This window comes from Triturus cristatus, chromosome 6, assembly GCF_964204655.1.
Source record: "Triturus cristatus chromosome 6, aTriCri1.1, whole genome shotgun sequence".
Lineage (NCBI taxonomy): Eukaryota > Metazoa > Chordata > Amphibia > Caudata > Salamandridae > Triturus > Triturus cristatus.
Window position 1 is genome coordinate 1649049163 of NC_140589.1, and position 20231 is coordinate 1649069393.

Below are 20231 nucleotides of genomic sequence, written 5' to 3' on the forward strand. Positions count from 1 at the left end.
AGGAAAAAGTGGAGACAATGACAAACATTATGTCCTTACTTACACACAAGACATGGGAAAAAAAATCAAAGACTGAAGTCTTTGTAGTGAGCCATACCCAGTGACAACCAAGAAAGAGTGCATTAAGGTAATAGTGCCAGATATCCCAAACACTATTAATGTGCCCTTCCAACAAGTCGAAGTTCATAGAAATAAAGAGTTGGGATTCAGAGATCTATAGCCCGGAGCCTTCACCTCCAAACCAGTGACCACTGGTTTAGTAATAGTTCAATTTCATCAGAAGGAGGTACACTTTCAAGTTTGGTCTTAGTTCATTCCTTAACTTATTGTCTCTCCTCTTTTGTCATGTGTTCACAACAATCCATAGTTTTATCTGTTTCATCAATCTCTTTATATAAATTAAATCCAAAAGCACAGCCAACACGTTTAATGGGAAACACCCTCTTCCTCAGGGTTTATATGATGAGATGTACATCAGAAGCACATTATGGGGTCATGCTAGTGATGATTACGCTACTGATACAACTTTAGGCAATTTAAAAGAGTATGGATAATTGGTCAATGCTGAAAATATTTGAAGATTTACAACATGGTGTCATCCTCATCTTGGACTGGATGGAGATAGATAGATAGATAGATAGATAGATAGATAGATAGATAGATAGATAGATAGATAGATAGATAGATAGATAGATAGATAGATAGATAGATAGATCACTTCCTTTAAGGTAAGCTAGGAAGAAGAAAACATAGATAACAAAACCCCAGAAGAGGCAAGACCTTATGCCCAAAGAGTTGCAGAAACACTGAAAGACGACATGCTAGAATTGTGTTCGGCCTTTAAGACAGGAGAAGTAGATCTGCGGGAAATGCTTTTCTGCTGGTAAGTACTGCTGGACCCACGGGTAAGGCTCGTCAGGAAAACAGAAGCAATATTAAACTTTTAAAAAAGTAATTAGTCAAAAAGTGTAATCCGCAGGTAAAGCACGACAGAGAACACTTTGAAACAGTTTTTTTTTTTTACTTTATTTTTCAGTTTTTTGTGTAAAACAAAACAACATAATTCTACCTCACAGCAGGTCTAACATTCCATCTTGTAACTGTACAGATCGCATCACGTCTGAGTAAGCATAACGAGCCTTCATAGTACTAGCAATGAAGAGTTCCAAATGTCCAACAACATTAGTGCCCCGAACCCAGGCGCGGCACAGTCCGATAGCATACTTTTCTTTTTGGACAGGTATCCCTCACGTCAATGCCTCCATCTGTGAAGGGCAAGTACTTTCCGAGCTTTGGCCCAGGAGATAGGTCTGTAGTGGTCCCCAAATGTCTTTAGGTTGAGAGGTGCGCGGTAGCAGCTCCGCATACGTAGTGGACTGTTCTTGGCAATATAATAAATCTGCTAACCATTCTTAAATTTCGGTGCGTGGCCCCTCCCCCATCGGCACGCTACCCTCCGTTTTGCCAATAAAAGGGATATTGATATGAATTTTCTGTGTGCAATGGGTATCTGTTTGGTGTATCCCAAGAGCGCGACAAGCGGGTCCCTGCCCATATTGATTGTTATCATGTTCTCTAGTGCCCTGAAAACCTGACCCCAGTAGTCCTGTACGCGTGCACATTCCCAAGCCAAATGTAGGAATCCCGCACCCGGGTGCCCACATCTTTCGCACCGATCACTGCCCACTAACTTGAATTTGAGTTTCTTCACTGGTGTGTAATATAATTGATGTAAATATTTATAGTGTATTATTCGCAGCCTACAGCTTGCCGATATCTGTGCTGTCTGGAGGCAGCAATATCTCCACTGTTCATCTGTGACGTCCCGCCCTATGTCCTCCTCCCAATGCTGTCTGGCCGAGGCAGATATCCCCTCTCCGCCTGCATGCATTCTACTATATAATCCGGATACTAGGTGCTTCCCATCCTTGGAACCCAACATCTGATGCAATGGTTCCAGATACTCCGGCTCCAGCGGGAAGTCCGGAAGAAGCGCCCTCATTCCCTGTCTCAATCGCGTGTATAGAAATACGTCCAGGGAGGAGCACGCCGTTTCTTGCATAAACTGCTCCTGCGTGCGCAATCGACCCTCATGGATTCCCCATTTTGTTACACAGACACGGTGACAGAGGTCCTGGAATCCCCTCTCCTGCAGCAGCGAAAGATCAGGGTGATACGCAAGGGGCAACCTATGGGAGTATATGAAAGGTACGTTCAGACGCCTCGCTATCTGGCGCCAAGCGTCTACCGTGCCAGTGATAGTGGTAGCCTGTTCTGCTCGAGGGCGTTTCACACTATAAATGAAGCCATTTAGCGGAATTGGGTCCGCTAGCCAATCTTCCGCCGCGACCTGCGACATATATCGAGGCGGATTTATCCAATAGTAGGCGTAGTGTGCTTGCGCGCACTGAAAGTACACCTCGAAGTCTGGGATACCAAACCCCCCTTGTTCATATGGTCGGGTCAGTATGGACCACTTCAATCTCGGTTGCTTACCTCCCCATAAGAGTCTGATTAGTTCGGAGCGCAGACACTGGAAGAAATGCCGTCCAGGATGATATGGTACATTGAGGAATAAATAAAGGAATTGCGGGAGCACAATAATTTTTATAATGGATGCCCTGCCCGCCATCGAAAGAGGTAAAGTGATCCAGCGTGTCACGTTCGTACCCAGGCGCTCCATGGCCGTGCCATAATTCCCCCTTAAAGTTTCCTCTCTGTCCCTAGCAATCTGTATCCCCAGATATCTGAGATCGTCATGGCACCATTCCAGCGGGAAATCAAGAGGGAATGGGGTCACCGCATCAGTGAGAGGGAACACCTGTGACTTACTCCAATTAATGCCTACCCCAGACAGCACTCCGAAGCTAATGAACTCCCTAAGCAAGGGGTTAATATTGACCTGGGGGTCCCTCACGTACAGCGTGATATCATCCGCATATAGTGATATTAGTATCTGTTGGAGACAGCAGCGGAATGCCTTATCTTGATGGACCTGCCGCAATCGAGAGGCCAGTGGCTCCACCGCGATGGCAAAGAGAAGCGGGGATAGCGGACATCCCCGCCGAATCCCTCTGGTTATCTGTAGTGGCTGAGATAGGTGCCCATTATATAAGACTCTGGCGACGGGACGGGCATACAAAAATTGGAGCCATGAGAGGTAAAGTCTGGGAAAACCCATCCTTTGTAATACCCCAAAGAAGTAGTCCCATTCTACGGAATCAAACGCCTTGGTGGCATCTAGAAACACCGCGGCCAGCGGAAGCTCCGGCGCCACCGTCTGTATAAGGGAGAACAGGGTCCGGAGGTTATGGGACGTCGCCCTCCCTGGCACAAACCCAGACTGATCTGGGAGCACCAGCTTGTCCATGAGGAGGGCCAGGCGGTTCGCCAGTACCTTCGCCAGAATTTTCATATCACAATTCAATAGAGACAGTGGTCTATATGAGTCACATGACTCCGGTGGTTTCCCTGGCTTCAACAGAGAGGTGACCACTGCCTCCCGCATTGAGAAAGGCAATTCGCCCCCCTCCAATGATTCTTCATAAACCTCCTTGAGCACGGGTGCCATTATGCTAACATAACTTTTGTAGAATTCGGATGGCAAACCATCCGACCCCGGCGCCTTCCCATTTTGCAATTGCATGATTGCTTCTCTTATTTCGTCTATCTCGAACAGTAGGCACAGGAATTCCCTCTGTGAGTCACCCAACCATCCAAGTGCCACCTCTCCCAGAAACCCCTCTAGGTCCAGCGGTCCCTGCCACTGCGAAGTGTACAACGTTTGATAGTGTTGATAAAATGCTTCTAGTATCGCCAGCGAGTCCCGCACAGGTGCGGCCTCTGTGGTTTGTATTTCTAGGATGTGTGAGGTATGACGGGGGATTCTGGTCAGCGCCGCCAGTGCCTTGCCAGGCCTCTCTCCCTCACCGTATCTACGAGCCACCCAATGCCGACCTCTATGTTTCGCCTCCCGCTGTGACGCCTCCTCATATTCCGATACCTTCGCCCGGAAATACTTTTGTATTTGCCCAACCTCTCCCCTCTCCATTCTCCGCTCAAAACCCTTCAGGTCCCGCTCCAACCGTTGTAATGTGTGCTGCAGGTCTCGCAGCACTCCGAAACTCTTGGAGGGGCAAAATCCGCGTATGGTCACTTTGAAAGCCTCCCATATCACTTCCACGCTACCGACAGACCCCTTGTTCCTCCTAAAAAAGTCCTGAATTTCCTCCCCCAACTCATCCTGAAAGACTAGATCCAGGAGGGCCGTGGGCTGCAGTCTCCACCTCGGCCGGGGGGCACCATATCCCGGCATGGACAACGTCACTTTCACCGGGCAATGATCAGAGAAAGTTCTGGCCAAATGTGTCACGTTAGATAGGCCCGTTCCCAGCTCCCTCGATAGCAAACAGTAGTCAATCCTGGACCAGGTACCCCTGTATGAGGTGAAGTGCGTGCCCTCCTTCCTATTTGGGTGTAGGTGCCTCCAACTATCTATGAGACCCCCTTCTGTAAGGATTCCCTGCAGTGCCTCCTGCGCTTTGTTATAGTGATGTGGTGCGACGTGTGATCTGTCAAAGTGAGGCTGGAGCACCGCATTGAAGTCCCCTCCCCAAATAATGCGACGAGAGCCTATAGTTAGTATTTCACTCCATAGAGTGTTGAAAAAAATTGGACTATCCACATTCGGCCCATAGCAGTTTGCAAAAGTAATAGTCTCCTTACCCAATCTCCCCCACACTATAATATACCTGCCCTGGGCATCTTCCAATACCCTTACCTGTTCAAATCTGACCCGTTTCTTAAACAGTATAGCCACTCCACGTGCGTAAGAGGAGTACGAGGCGAAGTAGCGATGCCCCGCCCATCTACTCGCAAAACCGCTACTTGCACTGGGAGCTAGATGCGTCTCTTGTAACATCACTACATCTATTTGTTGTCTGTCCAAATACGCTAGCACCAGCCGTCGCTTCCTCCCATCACCTAGGCCTCTGATGTTCCAGGTTAGTACCCTCAGTGTGCTGTCATCCCCCCGCAGCTCCATTATTCCTCCATGCCTTGCTGACTACCGATGCGATATCTTTGTGTCTGGATTTATGAAGAATCTTGGGAACCAGCTCCTTTACCCGGAACCGTCCCTCGCCTGCCTGTGAAGTTCTTAGTAACCCCGGACCCTCCCCCTCCCACTGAAGCACCCCAATCATGCCAGAATTACTCATCCCACCCCTACCCCACTGCCCTAAAGGCCCCTCCGTGGCAGTCCCAGTACTGTCCCCACTTGCGTGAGAACCCCGAGTTCAACCACAGAAGGCACCAACAATACAACAAACTATAAACTATACAGAAAAGGGTATTTCCCAATGGGGTGTCTCCCCAGGTGACTCACGGCTACCTCGATACCGTCCGGCTCGCCTGTTGAAACTTCAAGCGTCCGGGCAGCCATCGAGGGCGGCCGACTGTGTCTTTTCATTGTGGAACATCGTCCGCTTTTCTCCTGCCCAGTGGCGGACCGCCACCCTTCCCGGGTCGCCGCCCCCTCCAAAGCAGGCCCTGCCCGCAGTTGGCACGTGTGAAGTCTCCCAAGCCACTGCAAGTCTATGACATCATCCTTTACTGCCCTGCTGCCAGTGCTAGTCCTCGTCGGGAGTCGGAGTGGACCCATCTTCCGTCTGACGCGACGCCGTCTTAGGTTGCTTCTTCAGTTTTTTCAGGAATTCCTCCGCCTGTTGCGGCGTGGTGCAGATAGTCTGTCTACCCTGATGCGTGACGCGGAGACGCGAAGATACAGAAGAGTGTAATCTATTCCCGCCTGTCTGAGCTTCTGCTTGACTGCCAGGAATTTGCGGCGATCATCTTGCACCTGCATTGTAAAATCGGGGAACATTGTGAAGGGCACTCCCTCATAGTTTAAGTCCCTTTGCTCTCTAGCAACTCGCAGGGCTACATCTCTGTCCCTATAGTTCAGTAGACGAGCTATCATAGGCCTGGGTGCTCCTCCCGGCGGCGGCCGCGGCCCGAGGGAGCGGTGGGCTCGTTCCACTATAAAGTGGGGGGCGAGCCGGTCTGCCCCCACCACCTTGGTCAACATCTTCTCGATATATTCCTCCATTCTCCCCGTGTTCGTGCTTTTAGGGATTCCCAAAACGCGGATATTATTTCTGCGACAGCGCTTCTAAATCCTCATTTTTAGCTGCGATGACTTTGAGCAGCTTGTCAAGCTGTGTTGTCGCCTTCTGTGCGTTCTCCGCGATGTCCTCTACAGTGGAAATTCGCTGTTCCGCCTCCTTGAGTGCGCACTATGGAATCCATCCTTGTCGCCATAGCATCCATTTTCCCGCCAATGTCCGCAAACCCTCGCTTCATCTCGAGCATCAGTGCACTCATGTTATCCGTGGGCGCGGGTTCCTGCAGCGCGTGTGCCGCCCCCTCTCCACAGCCCTCCCCCGAGGCCGGCGGCCGCACCGCTTTTTTGCGTCAAACATAAGCCGCGACTGGCGGGCGTCCGTCTTCCCCATCGTGGCCCAATCTGTAGTCAGGGAGAGTATGCATGCAAGACACTCTGGGGGCTTTCCTGTCGTTCTGTACAGCTGTGGTCTTCTGGCACTTCTGTGCTGGGAGCGCACCTGGCCCCCCCCTTAGTTCTCCACAATCAGCCCTATCTCACCACTCTGCTCCTCCGAAGGAGTCCTCATGGCGCATTCAGCGGATGGGCATATATTGGGCTGCGACCCCTCTCTGCAGCGCAGGTGCCTCCTCAGCGGCAGTCCCGCTCTCCTGGCTTGTGGCGGTCCACGGGGTCCCTCCGCCCCCAACTCGTCAGCGCCAACAATATGGTCACGCCTGGGCGCCCGGCCGTGGGACCGACAGCGGTGATCTTCCTTCCCGCTGGGTCACAGGATCTGCAACGTCCCTCCCCGGCAGTCCACCACCACTTTCCCAGCTTCTACATTCAGAGCAGCACTCCCTTATGCTCCGAACAGGCCTCCGGAGCCGTAGTGGCCTTTCCACTGCCCTCTTGTGGACGAAGGCGCCCCCCGCTCACCTCACGTCAGTAGGCCGCCGCCGGGGGCTAGATTTCCGCTGCCCGGCCAGCCGCCCCGCACCTCAACCACCGTCGCGGGCAGCAGCTCCTCGGTTCCCTCGTCCCCCGATGGCGCTTCCACAGCTGCACTTCAGCGTCGGGCATTCAAGGACGCCCGCTCCACGATAAGGCAAGCCCTAGTGCTGTGCGGCCCCGTCTCCTCTCTCCTCCAGCAACAGTCACCGCCTCGGGCCTGGCCTGGCGCTCTAGGCCTGCCGCCTCACGTAGCGTAGAGTCTCCTGCCGCTTCTGTGCTCCACCAGACAGCACGGTCGCGTCCGTGCCCCTCGTCTCCTCCTCCGCTCACCTGCCAAACGGGGTCATCTGCACACCGCTCCCACACCCTCGGGTTCAGCAGGGGAAGACACACTCGTATCCCTTGCTCTTTAGTCGCTTAAGCGAACGATGCAGGATTAATGAAGGATAAGTAAGCCAGCCCGCGGGAGCCTCACCAAAGTGCGGCCATTCCACTCGTGCGCCACCTAGCGCCCACTTTGAAACATAGTTAAGTATCATCTGTCTTGTGATGAAAGCACAAACAATGAGACCTGATCATGTCACTCAGCCCCCTACCATAAAAGATTTAAAAATGAAAACATCACTGAGCACTGGGGAAAACAGGGTGACGAAAGGCAGGACAGAATCAGAGTAGGGTATAGGCTGTATAGTTTTACATGTAGGAGCCTACCTAGAATGACAAGTTCAGACATGTCCCCAATCACCACATTCCCTTCTACAGCCACCCCAGCCCCGAGAAGCTTTCCTACTACACCCCAAGAGCAATTATATTAAAAAAAGAAATACTGATCCAACACATTCTCCCGTTAAGAACCCATCCAACGCGACCAAAGTACTGACAGTGACACCGCAGGAAGCACTCAGAGCTCAGCTCCCTCGGTTTGCTTCGGGGGTCTCGTTGTTTCAATGCGCTTTACAGACAAAGCAACACTCAGAATTAGTGGAAAGCAATTCAAGTGTTAATGATGTCCACGGCCGGTGGGGCTGGGAGGCCATTTGCATCGTTTAATTGGGAAGCACAGAAGTGCATCAAGGGGGGAGTTAACGCGTCTTCAAAGAAAACAAGCAAGACTTCAGTGAGACCCGGGGAGCTTTTCAGAAGGGCGGGGAGAGAGGAGTGAAGACCAGCCCCATGGCAACTCTTGAGAAAGTCAGAGCTATATTTACAGCGGTATTAAAAGACACCCTCTGGGACGTTGGTGCAACTTTTATAATATTTGGCACATGGTAAATTCCTTTAGATACCGTAGAATTAATGAAAGCTTACGAAGAGCGGATCCGATTATTCGGAGGGTCTTTGTAACAATCACGCCAGGGACTCACTTGAAATGCGTGCCCTTGGGGCGCACTTTGCATCCCTGCTCTGGAACCTGTGGGATTTTATAATATATCAAAAAGAATTATGTTGAGTACCATAAAATGTGTACTTGCTGGATGACTTCCTCCCTGCTCTGTTTACACTGCATGTCTCTGGTTCCTGACATAATGATACCTTTTTCTATAATGATTGCAAAATGTATTTTAATAACTATCATTTGAATGAAAGCCTTCTGCACCCCTCCTCCCCCAGCGCCGAATGACATGGATCGTCAAGCTCGAATGCAGCCTGAATAGTGGAGTCTTATATGCGAGTCATTAGGCGCAGCCATGTGTGTATATATAGCACCTCGGAAATCACCCTGGCAAGAGGCGCTGATCAGGGCGCGTGCATTCCAGGGATTAACTCTGCACCCACCTAGATGCTGGATGATACTGGATAAAGGTTTCCTAGCACTCTGGATCTTCAGGCCGCTTCCAATGGCTTCCGAATGTCTTTCTGCGTCTAAAAAAGATGAAGGAAAAAAGCATCAAGAAGTGTGAATTATTATAGCTTCCTGTTGTGAATCAGAAATGTGTGTCTACTCTATTACGGCTCAATTATGCTGAACATTTCTACAAACTGGGACAGAAATGTACATCTGAAAAAAATAAAATCTACTTTTTATGCCATGTAAATAGCAAACCCTCGTTTACTAAATGCGTTACCCGTAATTGTCATTAGCCATGCATGATAGATGCCACGTAAATTATTTAAAATCTATTCCTCTTCTTACAAGGAAATGAATCCCTACATTTGACTTCGGGTTCGGCAGGGCAGCGATTAGTGCGATTACAGCGGGGACTCATCACTGGGCCGTAGGGAAAGCAAGGCGACCAGGGGCAGAAAGGAGTCCGCGTACCAGACCCGTCTGCCCCAGGACATTACGAATGGGGGACGCCCTCGACCTTTATGAGGGCAATACTTTCTCGCGCCTAATGGTTCTTCTCGAATATCTTACGCTCTGTAGCGATCCCACTGTATTGATGTATTTAAATAAGGACACCCCTGGAATGTCCTTATTTAAAGAGATAAAAGTCTTTGGTTTCGATTTGTCCAGAGGCCAAGATATTTCAAGATTCTTTATTGGCTGCCACCTTCTGCAAATACAAACACTGCCTCCGACTCCAAGATCCAACAGAAGATGTAGAATTCGGAGTGAGTTGTGACGGGCAAGATATTATCATTAAAAAGAACACATTTCAATTACAATGGCAAGTTTTCGCATACTAATGTAAGCGAAGGGAATGACGTGCAGGTAGCAAAAGAAAGCATCTTGTTTGGAGGTTAGTGCAGCAGCATACGCTATTGCCTGCTGAGAGATGAGGGGGCGGGGGAAAGGGTATGTTATAAAACCGTGCTGGCAGCCTCTATCTATATGTAGGGGCAAGGGGGGGGGGGGGGGGTGAGGTTCTAAAACAGTGTCGACTGTCTTTTTTGGCACGTCTTGTAGGAGTGACCGAAGATGTGTTGGACAGAGATTTTATTTATTTAAATAAGGAAACCGAAGTCTGAGAAAAAGGTGAAGATGCAGGGGCTGTCGAGATCCCTAAAGTACCAATGCAATTCTGCAAGCAATGCCTACCTCCTTCGTTCTAGTTGCAGAGGCGTGCAGCCTTCTTTTCCCTGGCTATGAGGAAATATCACTCCTTTCCATTCACCCACAGAGGCTATCACCCCATTCCAAGCCCCAAGACCCTTCACTATGGTGGGCTCTCATTAACGGTAATAGAAGAGGACAATGTGGGCGATATGGCTGATAAGAGCAGCGTAGTAAAGGCAGCAGTGGGGTGGACAGACTGCTCCTGCTGACATCAATGCAGAATCTCCTGCCTGCTCAAACACAGTACATTGGCAAACCCTTCTGCTGCCAGACAGCAAAGCAGTCACGGCCTACTGCAACACAGTCAAGCATCAGCCAGTCCTATGCAACAGTGTAAATTACAACCCATTCCCGCCCCTAAAAACCAAAACAAACTATATCCGGAGTCTGCTTCAATACAACCCCGGACAGACGCTACAGCTGGATCCCATGCCCTCACTGCTGCCACACAGCATGTGGTGCTCGCTTTCAAGGAGCAAACCAACATCAAAGTCCTTCTTCCACAAAGAGGAAACTGCCTCCTTGACTGAAGAACAATAACAAAGCATTACCCAGTCGCAGTAAATCAGCATCTACCTCATGGTGCGACATGGAACGGCTAGATCCCATTCCTGCTACTACAGCAGCAAACAGTGTCATCCATACAGGTAGAGAACAAACAAAGGGGCATCCTCTTGCTAACACACATGAAGCACCATTGAACACCATCGTATGTCACACCATGTTGAGATCCTGTAAGATCTGGACGCATGGAGAGTCAATACTGGCTCAGGCCCAAGCCTGTAAACACTATGCAATCTAACACATTTATCCCTAAGGCTGGAGTCAGTAAGAGATGTATTTCCAGACGAATAACCATTTTCTGAGTCCTGATCCTTTAAAAGCTGTGTAGTGAAAGGGTTAATTCTGCTGTCTAATGTTAGAGACAAGACCATCAGTGTCAGCAGGCAGATAGAGCTGCAGTGTTGGAAGTAACAGGGAATTTTGTAAACTGAAGTGCTGCTGTTCTGTCTGACACCTGAATTAGTTGGGTCCCTGTAACTGGAGGACTAACTACTCTTCCTGAAGTGTGAGCATTTGAAATACGTGTAATGTGAGGAACAGTTCTGCAGGAACCTTTAGCCTGTCGGCCAGTGTAACATGAGAGATAGCTTGGCTGTCTGTACGTTGGCATAAGCCTGTAAACCCAAGGAACAGACCTGTCTTTTTGTCGGGATGGAGTCTGCCATATGTGCATCCGGAGGTAGAGCCCCATTGTCTGAGACATACACTTATAACATCCGTGTAGATCGAGTTATGTGTTTTGGTACAGATGTTTGCCATCTGGGGAAGTGGAGATTCTTTAAGAGGCTTAGGGAGAGGGGTCAAAGAGAAAAATTGCTGTCAAAATGGTGTGTGAGATCGGATACTCTGGTTAGGGTTTATACCCTGTAAACCTCTCTCTACAACTTGATCAGCCACAATATTCTTTAATAAGTTGGTTTCATCCCTACTACCGGTGCATACATAGAACTTGCAGCTGGTGCTTCTGTCACTATATAAAGCAAAGTGTTCAAATGTGAAATCCACAGCAGGCATGACAGTTATCAACCAGACTATTCCAATAACTTCCCTTGTCATATTCGTGCACTCAGTGCAATTTTACGTAAGGTATATTCTAAAAAGAATGTATACATTTTATCATTAAGGTTGTAAGATTCAGGTTCATAGCTGTGCATTCTATTATGACATAGCTTGCAATAGAGCATGATTCACTAATTCACTCATCCAAACTACAAGTTTACCAATTCCAGACCTTGTTTTCCTGTTCATAAGAGCATATCAAACAACATGATTCTTAAATCCAGTATTCTATCTTTTGACCTTCTGCTGTTGTAAGACAACTTCATAGGGCATTACATTATCCCACTGGGATGGATGTTGGCAGGGGAGCCACCCTGGCTGTAGGGTCCATGGACAAGACTGTGGGCCCCCCTCCGCCCCTGTCTTAAAGAGTTGGGGATGCCCTGGTGGGACCAGGGCAACCACTCAAAAATACAAATGAATAAATAACGGAATAAAAGAAAAAATGAGCCAGCTGCCACCGTTACAATAGGGGCTACATTCATAAGCTGGTGGGCACCAGACAAAAAAGCAAGGACACCCACAAAATAAGTAAAAAAAGTACACCATATAAAACAGGAATTAATAATAAATGAGCAACCAGCACCACTCTTCTGTAATTCACTGCTCCTGGTAAGAAGTGTCTCATAATGCCCTTAATGGGCTAATTCATATACATTATGTTCATGTTCGTGCCCCAATTTGGGCAGGGGCACCATCAGCATGTTATTTAAGTGTTATGGGGAGCTGCAGGGAATGCAGCAGCCCACCAAATATACTTAACCCTGCATTTTCTGGGGTCTATATAACATGACCCCAGGAAAAGTTGATACATTTTTCGACCATTCACAGAAGTGGAGCTTTGCCCTACACATTGAAAATAAACGGACTCTTGTGGTTGGATGTATGACTATTATTTGGCTTAGGTGTGCAAAAGAAAGATTCTGAACTGTTTGATATTGTTGACATAGCTAATAGTCTTGCCTTTATATATTGTCGTGATGATATCTTGACAAATACAATAGATTCCTTTTGTATATCAATGTAGCCACCCCTTGACAAAGCCAATAGGCATGCATTTTACATAATGAGTTGACTTTATATTTTTAACCTAGAAATTTCACTGAAAAAACACAAAGGTTAAAGTGACATAGTTAGGTAAAAACATAACTTACAAAATAACATTTTAAAGTAGAAAAAACCCACTGAAAGCCACCAGTTATGTTGAAATGAAGTAACCATAACTTGCACCCCCACCATGCATAGCTTATACCTTCACATATTACATCACTGATGACTTTTTCAGTAACAGCACTTATAACATCACTGATGACATCTGAAATTTCATCATTTATGACAATACTGTGCATGGCGGGGGTGCGAGTTATTGTTGCTTCAGTTAATTATAAATGGTGAATTTCAGTTTTTCTTTGTTTAAAATGTTATGTTGTATGTGACATTTTCACCTAACAACAACGCTACTTTAAGCTTGAGTTTTTTAAAGTGACATATATGTGTATGTATACACACATACATATATATATATATGTTTGCCTGTTTGTGTGGGTGTTATGCAGATGTGCAGAGGGTAATATGCTATTTATTACCATTGCGGAGTGTAGAGAGGGACTATAAATCATGACAGAACAAATCTAGAGTGAGTCATGATGTCCTTGCCTTCCTCAACAAAGGTAATACATTTCATATTAAGATCTGTGCCTCTGCATTGATGGATTATGCCAAAGCATTTTTCCCTTTTATACTTGCTTAAATAAAAGTTATTCAACCAGAACTCAATGGGTTACATTTGTGTAGTAAGGTAACATGAGAATAAAGAGGCCTCTGGACTATTAGTGGAGTTGTTTCTCTGTGTAATGATGATGATTAATGGCCAGATCTTTCTAAATCACCTAGCTATAAAAAACTCAAAATAATAATAATTGTTAATATCCTGTAGTTCTAAACAAGTAATTGATAATTGCACTCTATTATGCAGTAAACGTTTTTTTCTCATGTCAGTTTTCCTGTACTTCGGTAATACACTTGAATTTGACCTTGGCACTCTAGTGACAAACATGTGACATCTGTTTAGTAGTACAGTTTCTCAAAATAACCCATGCTTTTGGCCACCTTAATATTCACTGCCATGGCGTGTGTTTCTCTGTATATACATATATATTTACACAATACATAGTGGCAATCACCACTTCGTTGTTATAGTTAGGTTGGAGTTTCTATGGCAAGACCATTTTTTTGTTTTTCTCATAAATTTGGCGCCTTTGACTAATCTTCATGAAACATTTCCAAACAAGAGTTCATCCACCTCTGCCTCTTCCAGGAAATTTTCAGGGTGATCCATCCAGTGGGGAATGAGAAAAATGGGATCCCAAAAAGCATTACACCAACTTTGGCAGAGAGCTAGATCGCTACTCAGAAAACTTCCTTTTTGTGATTTGGTCTAAATCTGTTCAGCCATTTTTGAGAAATTAAGTATTGATGGTTGGCCTTGCAATACTCCAGAGGTAATTGAAATTAAAAATAAAAGATTGGATGAGAGTTTTTTTTTTCTTCCATTGGCCCCTTCGGTACAGTGAGACAGGTATTTGTCTTGTGTTACAGAGCCATCTGATTGGCTGGCCACAACATCAATAGAAATGTTGAGGCTGTTATTTTAGGATTCTGTGACTCGGTCCACATGTCTTCAGTTTAAAAACAAATAAGAGATGGGGTGGGGTGGGGATGGCAGGGATACCCTGACACCCTGGCCTTTGTGTGGGATATCGGAGAAAAAACACCCCCATGGCCAAAATATAAAAAAATTGAGCAGAAGATCACAGGGTACTCTTGAAGGACCTAGTAATGTTTGTGAAAATGCAGTTAATAAAGCATTTATATACAATACCTAATGGTATGCCTTAATCCTGCGGTTCCGCTGATGGACCCTCATTGAGCCAGGGACTTTCACAGGGCACTATCAAGTGACCTCGTCTTATCCACCCGTTCTTGAGGTTCATGAGGCATTTCTTTCTCATATATATAAACACTGATTAAGGCATACCCTTAGGTATTGTATATAAATGCTTTATTGACTGCATTTTCACAAACATTACTAGTCTCTATTTAGAGTAAACATAGCAAATATAGGAGGGATCTTTTTCTTGTCCTGACGAAGATGCCTTGCCGCATCGAAGCATGTTGACTCATTAGGAGTATCCGCACATTATGCAGGACATCTCCGCACCACCTTTTTAATAGCACCAGCCTCCCTTGACCTATTAAAAGTTGTTATGTCTAAGAGGCCAGGTCCTTTTTAAATTCACCCACCTACATACACCACAGACCCTCCCTCTTGCATCACACATAGCACTACATCATCAGTGCTCCCGCGTAGTCGCAGGTCGTAGCATGCACCGTCCCGCAGCGGGGCGGGAAGACCCCTATGATGAAGCATGACACCAAGGGCTATTTTGGTGTGTGAGGGGTATTTAAACAAACACAGTGTGCATCCAACCATTGTAGGATACACACCTTCCACTACCCATGATATCTGACACCAGCCCTTTCTTTCTTCCAACAAACCCCCCCCCCCGAGGTAGATTCCTTTGTTTTGTAACTGATTCTATGTGGAGGACATATCCACCTCCAATGCCCATGTAGGGCGCTACCTCTACACTCCCCAATCTTGTTATTTATAGTAAGTAGTGATGTCACCAATCACGCAATTTGACAAGCATTGAATGATGTAATATGTGAGGTCACAAGCAGTGCATGGATGGGGTGCAGGTTATAGTCAGCTCAGTAAACTATAATTGGTGAATTCCAGTGTTTTTTTTATTTTAGAACAATAGATTTAAAATTATTAAAAAGCCTAACTATAAACTATAAAGACTTTTGGTTTATTCTGTGAAGTTGTAGGTCTTAACAAAAAATGTAAGCTATAATCTAAGTACCTTGGCAAACTATAACAGCACTTTAACATTTGTTTTTTTAATATAAAGTAAAATATTACCAAACCTAATTATAACCTCCATTAACATTTATTTTTTTCTCTGTGAAAATATGAATATATACATAAACTTATAGTCATATGAGGCAGTTTTACGGCTAAACGTGTCTGTATTTATGGCTCTTGGGCATCCAGAAAATGATACATAGTAGGAATCAATATATTTATCACTTGCTAATTGTACCTCATGACTGTGAAAAATTCCACAGTGCTAAAGCCCAGACGAGGGTTGTGAAGAAGGTGGGTTGAGTGGTTTGCCTTATGATGGTTTAAACATTCACAAACTCCTTCCTTACAAGTTGTCACTTTGGAAATGATCTGAGATTTGCTCAATAAAAGGACTGGAGTAAATGCCATTCCAGGGTATGAAGGTGAACCTAACACCCCCAAACATTGTGTGGTTGCAAAAGAAAGGGTTTTTCAATGGGCAGAAGGTTTTCTCTGTGGACGATACCACACTGGGTCTATTTTTTCTGTTGTACCATTGTACTTTGTGCACAATCCGGCATGGAGAAATAGCAGCATATCAAAATGCCACAACATTGCCAGTAGCATACCTGAAAACCTGCGAGTAGCACAGTTTTTCAGGCTCATTGCAAGAGGCAGTGAATCTACATCCATTGAAAGGAGTATGAAAGAATTATTTTTATTTTGTTTTGTGAGTCTGGCTAGGTTTTCAAGGACCCTTCCACTCTTTCTACATAGGAATATTAACAGTCATGTGAAACCCCTGCCTAAAATCGATATGGATCTACCTTCTCAGAGCTACTGCAATTTGGGGAAAATGCAAAGTGGTCAGCATTGTGTGCTGAAGAGACAGAGTAAATATTATCTAGCTGTGTTATGCTTCAGAGTTTTTCTGTAAAAGGTTTATCTAATGGATTACCTTGTCTAGTAATGTTTGGTTTGCATACTCAGAGATGAACAGTGTTAGAGTAGATTGGGTGTAATATTTGTTAGGTTTGTTGACAACTGCACTGGTCTGGTCAGGGATAAAAAAGCAACATAAAGCAATCATTAAATACATTAAGCATAGCCTGCCTAATTATTCATGTGTTGCTCTTGTTTTCATCTCTTCAAGGAAGAATTCTGAGGACTGTGACACCATGGTACTTTGAAATAGGGCCATTACTGCTTTTTATACCCAGCATCTCCTTTGAAATTGCCACATATGAAGCCCACAATACAAATGAGGTGTTCACTGGTTCTACCAGTTCTATAAACAGTTACTGCTTGAAAATCATCACAGTGGTTGCCACTTGAAAACCTCCACTTTAAAAAGTGAAAACAAGTAATTGCATTGTGAGATTCCACCTACAAATATAAAAACCTCAAACACATTCCCTCCTATCACGATCTAGAAACTGCAGCCAATCCAAGAGTCATCTAGATGTGCCTTCCTCTCTTGCCTATTGCAGCCAAATTTTTGCTGATGAGTAGCTCATTGCTTGATTTAGAAAATGGCAATAGACAGTATAGCCTGCGTATCTTTAGTTTGCCAGAGGATGTTGAAGGCAATACCTGTAACTAATATTTAGAAACACTGTACCTCGTCTTTTACACCTCACATTTCCAGAAAAATGTGAAATTGATAAGGCGCAAAGAATCCCTTCACATAATAATCCAAGCCAACACAAACCAAGTCAAAAGATCTTTAAGGTTTTGTGGCATCATCATCCTCTTGGGATGATCTGGAAAGCAGCATGAGATATCCTGTCTAGATGGTCAATGGTAATAACATTTTCATACACAAAGACTTTGCTAAATAAAATTTAAATACACAAGGAGTTCACTGACCTCAGACTGCGACTAAGAAGCTGTGATTTTAAATGCTGCCTTTTTGACCAATCTACTATGAGAATATGGAAAGACGGTTTTTCCAAGTCCTTACCACACTTTGATGATCTTCGTCTCTACTTGGATCAACAGTTACCACACTTAATGGAAATAAATGTGACTGATAGTTGATTCCTATGCTATAATTGTTGTTAACTCACCTACTTTTCCAAGTATTTCTATGAGGGCTTTGTCATGGCAGGTCACTCTTGCATATGTGTTTGTGCGATTGTGGAGCATTATGTATGTTGTTATGTTGTCTTTTTTATGTTTTTCTATGTTATCTTTTTAGTGTTTGTCTGCGTCTTTCCTCCTCTTCCTTTCACTTAATGTTAGAGCTACTTTTTATTTTCTCAGTCTACTTGCTTCTTTCTTCTTTACTGTCTAAACTCTTCCATAAAAATGGATAATATTAAAGGTATTACATTTTTTTTTTTTAGGTTTACAACACCTTGTTAAAGGTTTTAGATTATTAAGCAAGACAAAAAGCTGATATTTATTTACTTCAGGAGACTCCTATAGATGATACAGTTTTATCTTATATGAACAAAAAATGTGTTGGTAATGTTATTTCTTTCTCCTGTGCTTAACAAGTTAAATAAAGTCTCAATTCTTTTAGCAAAAAAATTATATCTTCAAATACTAAACAAATGTTCGGATTCAGAAGGTCATTACCTCAGAGTTAAAGTTAAGAATTGATAACACAATTTTGCACCTGATTAACGTGTACAGTCCAACAAACGATGACCCTCATTTTAATTGGAAGTACTAATATTAGGTAATGTTCTGCTTATTATTGAAGGCAGTGTTAACCACATATGTGACCCCTTATTGGATAGAACATCTCAAGCCAAATATCATCCTCCCAAGGCTTATTTCACTCTAAAATCCTTTTTTGAAACTACCAAATTGATAGATATTTGGAGCTTACATCATCCAACAGATAAACAATTCATTTTTTATAGAATCCTCATAATTCCTACTCTTGTATACATTACTTATTAATATCCTGTCAATTATTTCATTCAATGTTTGATCCTACGATCCAGAATATTGATATTTTCGATTATGCACTTATTTAATGTGTACCACCTAGCTCCACTCAACAATCTCAAGGTCGATGGCACATGAATACCAATGTTGTCCTTAATGAAAAAAATAAAGCTTTTGTCTGCACTATGTGATTATTTTTCTTTTGACCTTGAACGTTCTAGTTCAATCGTTAATAGATGGAATGCATTTAAGGCATATATCTGAGGGGTGAAAATTTCTATTTTATCGTATAGCAACAGTTCATTTAACTCCAGAGTTAAAGAATTAGATAAACAAATAGCAATGTATGAACGTCTATATATCACATCTAATGACATCAAATATAAATTGCAACTACAAAAACTGTTATAATTTAAACTCGACATTAAGCAACAGGGCCGGCATACAAATGTCTAATAGCAAAGCTACATTTTGTTTCATTACTAATCGATCTAGAAGACTTTTGGTAAATTATCTCAGTATTAAGAAAGATAAAAATCTAAATATTGCAATCCATAATTCTAATGGTTAAATTGCTTTATGTCACAAAGAAATAGTTAATGAAATTATGAATTATTATTCAACTTTACATAATAAGCCTCCATCTAGTGATATGTTGCATAATGGTCACTTTTTAGAGATATGTGGTTTACTTAAAATTACTCAGTCAGCTAGGAATTATTTGGATTTACCGGTTACATTAGAAGAAGTGCAATTAGCTACTTAATACCTTAAATTATTTGAATCTCCCGGTCCAGTTGGTATTCCCGCTGAATTTTATTAAGCATTTTCTCCTCACCTTTCGCTTCCATTTACTCAAGCTATTTACTCACTTTATTAGTACAGGATCAACTTCTAGGTCCTTTACTGAAGCTTTAATTATAGTTCTCTCGAAACCTAACAAAGATCCCTCTATTGACTCAAATTATCGACCTATTTCTTAAATTAATCAAGACTGTAAACTTTATGCAAAGATTCTTACAGGTTGGCCTCTGTGCTTGGTGCTATTGTTCATATTGATCAATCTGGTTTCATGAAAAATGGACATTCAGTAAATATTGTAAGATTACTATTTCATGCCATTGAAGTTGGACCATCATTACAGCTACTATTTGGTGTTCTGTCATTAGATGCGGAAAAGGCCTTTGATAAAGTCCATTGGCAATATCTTTTCCATACGTTATCTGCTTTTAACTTTGGCAGTTCGTTTATTCGTATGATCTCAGCTCTTTATTATGGTCAGTCTGCCAAACCTTTCATTAATGGTCACATTTCTAATAGTTTTGTCCCTTTCACGGTACCAGACAAGGTGGCCCCCTATCACTTTTTATTCTTCGTATTGAATCTTTACTAATTGCCATCAGAAATTGTGTGACAATTGAAAACCTCATCATAAATAATGTCCCTATCAAAAATTCAGTTTATGCTGATGATATAATCTTCTATGTTGGTAATCCTGAATTTTCCATTCCAACTCTGTTAAATCTAATTCACAAATACTCTTAGATTTCAGGATATATTCTAAACCATAATAAAGCAGAATTATTTCCTTTGAGTGTTTATTGTACCCCTGATATGCTACCAAACAAAGACATAATATGGCAAAAAAAGTATATTTTCTCCCACCATTAAATAATCAATTACATAAAATTGTGATTATATTGTCAGTTATATCGAAGACTAGTTTCATAAATGGT

General features: G+C 43.9%; 1 protein-coding gene across 3 annotated transcripts in view; it reads right to left on the bottom strand.

The window, feature by feature from the left end:
• Window positions 1-20231, bottom strand: part of MTA3 (metastasis associated 1 family member 3) — a 988675-nt gene that overhangs the window by 285199 nt on the left and 683245 nt on the right. For all 3 annotated transcript variants that reach the window (XM_085612803.1, XM_085612804.1, XM_085612805.1), the window contains exon 15: window positions 8834-8920. In XM_085612803.1, the coding sequence (XP_085468929.1) occupies window positions 8834-8920 (87 nt within the window). The remainder of the gene's footprint in view (window positions 1-8833; window positions 8921-20231) is intronic.